Consider the following 3,849-nt stretch of genomic DNA (forward strand, 5'->3'; position numbering starts at 1 on the left):
CATGTTTGACACACCATTGCAGTGAAAGAACCATGTGTATTTCATTCAAACACAAAAAACATGTGTACTTTTTTGCGGGTGAAATGAGACTTCTACTTTTACTTGCTCTGTTTCAAAACAAATGATTCAACTTTATATTAAAGTTAGTACAAAGTTAGATCATCTATTTTGAAACGAAGGAAGTACTTTTATACCACACCTGCGCAAGATGCGTAGCACTACAACTGCTAGTGTGCTCGACACACATAGTGGTGAGGAGCCAACAACAGTCAACGCGTGAGAGATCATCCTCTGTTACACCCTCGTAATGGTACGGTCATGCCTCGCGATTCACGAAGTCACCATCAGGAGTACTACTACTACTACTAACAACATGATAATCCACGCCTGAGGATCGATATACTATATATGCATTTACCACCGGTCAAATCCCCCACTAAATATGACCGTATCCGCCGCATCACGAAACCGATTTACCGATATGTACCTCCGCCATCTTGACCATCCATGGAGCAAGTAAATCTTTTTCAAAAAATCTTGCAGATTTCCACCACCAGCATTAGCAGGGACTCAAATCTTGTGACCCACGGAGGAAAATACTCGGTACTGATCGAGCACGGCCTTGTCTAAGGGCATGTACAATGGTGTTATTTTAGAAATGCCAGGTAGGATAAATGATAAGGTGGAGGAGAGGGAACTCATAAGAGAAGGCTTGTCTTCTCTTATTTAAGATAAGACAAGAAATGATCTCGTAGCACAATATGTCTCATCATATTTTTAGAAATTGCTAGTTATTGAAGATAAGGCTAAGAGATGATCCATTGTAGACATTTTTCTTTGTTATCTTTAAATTACATGCAAAACTTAAGATAAGACTATTTTATCAACCATTGTACATGCCTTAATCGATAGATAAGCCATCATCACGTTGTCCGGGGAGATAATTGATGAACCATCACAACCTTCCTATCTCTTAAAAATACAGTACTAAACGTTGTCTCAAAAGAGAGAGAGAGAGATAGAAAAATACAGTAGTAAACGGGGGAGAAACGATTTGGCATGGCAGCCACCTTTGGCTTTGGCTTTGGGTTTGGGTCCTTCGGCGAAGTTGCGGAATTGGCCCTCTGAAAAACGTTTCTGCAGAGCGCCCCCACGCCGGGCATAAATACCCGGGGCATCCCCGCGACTCCGCCATTACTCCGCGGCATCAGGCAGGCTAGCCGTGCTCCCTCCCATCTCTTCTCTTGTCTTCTCTTCTCTCCCCCAAGGAGGTCAAAGACACAGCGCATCTGCATCCGGCCTCCTCCGCGCGCGCGAATTCGGGAGGGAGAGGGGCGGTAATGGGGAGGGCTCCGTGCTGCGAGAAGATGGGCCTCAAGAGGGGCCCCTGGACGCCGGAGGAGGACAAGATCCTGGTCGCCCACATCCACAGCCACGGCCACGGCAACTGGCGCGCGCTGCCCAAGCAAGCCGGTGAGCCCCTCCCTCCCTCCCTCCCTCCCTCCGTCCTTCCGCCTCACAAACGCATCTCCGCCGTCTTCTCTCTCCCTCTCTCGCGCGGCGGCGTGCGGCTGCACCGAGATCCGTCCCTGACCTCCGTTGTCCGTGCTGTTTCGCAGGCCTGCTGCGGTGCGGCAAGAGCTGCCGGCTCCGGTGGATCAACTACCTGCGGCCGGACATCAAGCGCGGCAACTTCACCGACGAGGAGGAGCAGTCAATCATCCAGCTGCACCAGCTGCTCGGCAACAGGTGCCTACCACTCCTCCTCGCCTCCTTCCTCCTCCTCCTCCTCCATCACATCTCCACCGTTCCCCTCCTGCTAAAACGGGGGCAATCATTGCCGCTGCTTGCTTCAATCGCAAAACAGAGGAGAGGTTTATTATTATTATTATATATTATTCCCCTTTTTTCCCTTTTCTTCGCGGGGGCAAAAGAAAAATACATTATGTTACTACCATCCATCGCGGGCCCCACCCGAAGTAAAGAATAATCGCAAGTGCGGATTTGTTTACGGCTAATTGCAGCGCCGGTGATGCGCGAGATCTTGAAAGATTCCATCTTGTTTGGCCGCTCCGGCCACGGGCGAGCCGCGCCCTCTTGATTTCAGTGCCGCCACCACGGCTACTTTGGCATTAAACTACGGACGGCGTCGCGGCTCCGTCGGGGAATCAGATCACGTCGTGATCATCATCAGATTAAAACAAACAAACGAACACGAATTCATCTTTGCCTTGTCATCTCTGTCTGGACTGTGCGCTGATTGGATTCGATCCGTGTGTTGTTTGCTTGCGTGCGCGCAGATGGTCCGCGATTGCCGCCCGGCTGCCGGGGAGGACGGACAACGAGATCAAGAACGTGTGGCACACCCACCTCAAGAAGCGGCTCGACCCCGGCGCGCAGGAGCAGCTCGAGGAGGCCAGCGCCGCCAAGAAGCGCAAGAAGCCGGCGGCGGCGGCGCGGAAGCGCGAGGGCAAGATCAAGATGAGGAAGCTCGACGCGCTGACCGCCAAGGCGGCGCCCGTGCTGTCCTCGCCCGACCGCTCCGTCTCGTCCACGCTCACCGAGTCCACGTCCACGGCCTCGGCGGCGGCGGAGCAGCACGGCAACTCGGGCAGCTCCGCCTCCGCCTCGGCGTCCGTCAAGGAGGAGTGCTTCACCTCGTCCGAGGAGTCGGAGGAGTTCCAGATCGACGAGAGCTTCTGGTCGGAGACGCTGTCCATGCCGCTGGACGACATCAACGACGTCTGCATGGAGCCCCACGACGCGTTCGGCAAGCCCGCCGACGGCGACATGGACTACTGGCTCAAGGTGTTCATGGAGGGCGGCGGCGACGACAACAACGACGGCGCGCTAGACTTACCGCAGATTTAGGGAGGGAGACTTGGCTCCTGATTGATCGTTCTTTTTTCTCTCTACCCGCGCCACCTTGCTGCACCGGAGGGATTGCTAACAGAGAAGAGTGCGCTGCACCGTGGAGGAAAATTAGTAGCCAGCAAGAACGCGGATCATGCCCGGTCGGTAGATTTCTTTGATCCATCTTGTTTGTTCACCTTGCTGTATAGAAAGATGAGAGATCAGTGATCGGAACCGATGCATTCTGAGTTAGAGATTATCTGTTCTTCCGCACAGGGTGCAAATATCAGTTTCTGTACCACCATGGAGATTACTATCTGAAATGGAGTCTGCTTTTCTCATTTGGCTGATCAAAACCGATCATTCCTCACTGCATGTGTGCTCAGTTACCGAATCACATCATGTGATGTTTTGGAGAAGTGTGAGGATTAAACCAGTGTATGTATCAGTACGGGCTTTTGTCCTGCTATCTGTTCTTTTCCGGTGTGTGCACGCTTGTCGCCAGGAAAAACAAGCCTGAAAAACATGCGTTGGGACTGGGAAAACCCGGAGGAAAGTTCCCTTTTCTCCAGTGGCGAGAGCTAAATAATGACACGGACAGATCTGGCCGTCTTGTCATGGATCCTGTATCACCTCTGTTTGATCTGCAAAAAGTAAACGAACAACATGTGCCATACAGATTCACGCACAGTTATATATAGTACTACTAAAACGTTAGCATATCGGTTTTCTATTCCAACTTGTGCCAATTATGTTCTTCAGGCTGTGCAAACAGTATTCTAGTACTCAGCATTTTTTCTAGATTCACACACGAATATGTTAGTGAGAGTTTCGTGGCATGGCAGTTTTCTATTCCAACTTGTGCCAATTATGTATGTTCAGGCCCTGCAAACAGTATAATATTCAGCTTTTCGCACAGATATGTTAGTGAAAGTTATGTAGCATGGCAGTTTTGTATTCCGACCAGTGCCAATTATGTTGAGGCTGTGCAGACAG

General features: G+C 51.0%; 1 protein-coding gene across 1 annotated transcript; it reads left to right on the forward strand.

Annotated features, from left to right (window-relative positions):
• The first annotated feature begins 1,179 nt into the window (after positions 1–1,179).
• On the forward strand, positions 1,180–3,194 carry LOC125539145 (transcription factor MYB4-like). The gene is made up of 3 exons (XM_048702514.2): positions 1,180–1,473; positions 1,620–1,749; positions 2,301–3,194. The coding sequence occupies exons 1-3, from the start codon at positions 1,341–1,343 to the stop codon at positions 2,869–2,871; spliced, it is 834 nt and encodes a 277-aa protein (XP_048558471.1). The 5' UTR covers positions 1,180–1,340; the 3' UTR covers positions 2,872–3,194.
• The last annotated feature ends 655 nt before the right edge of the window (positions 3,195–3,849 follow it).

This window comes from Triticum urartu, chromosome 2A (assembly GCF_056163025.1).
Source record: "Triticum urartu cultivar PI428250 chromosome 2A, HENAU_Tu73, whole genome shotgun sequence".
NCBI classification, from domain to species: Eukaryota; Viridiplantae; Streptophyta; class Magnoliopsida; order Poales; family Poaceae; genus Triticum; species Triticum urartu.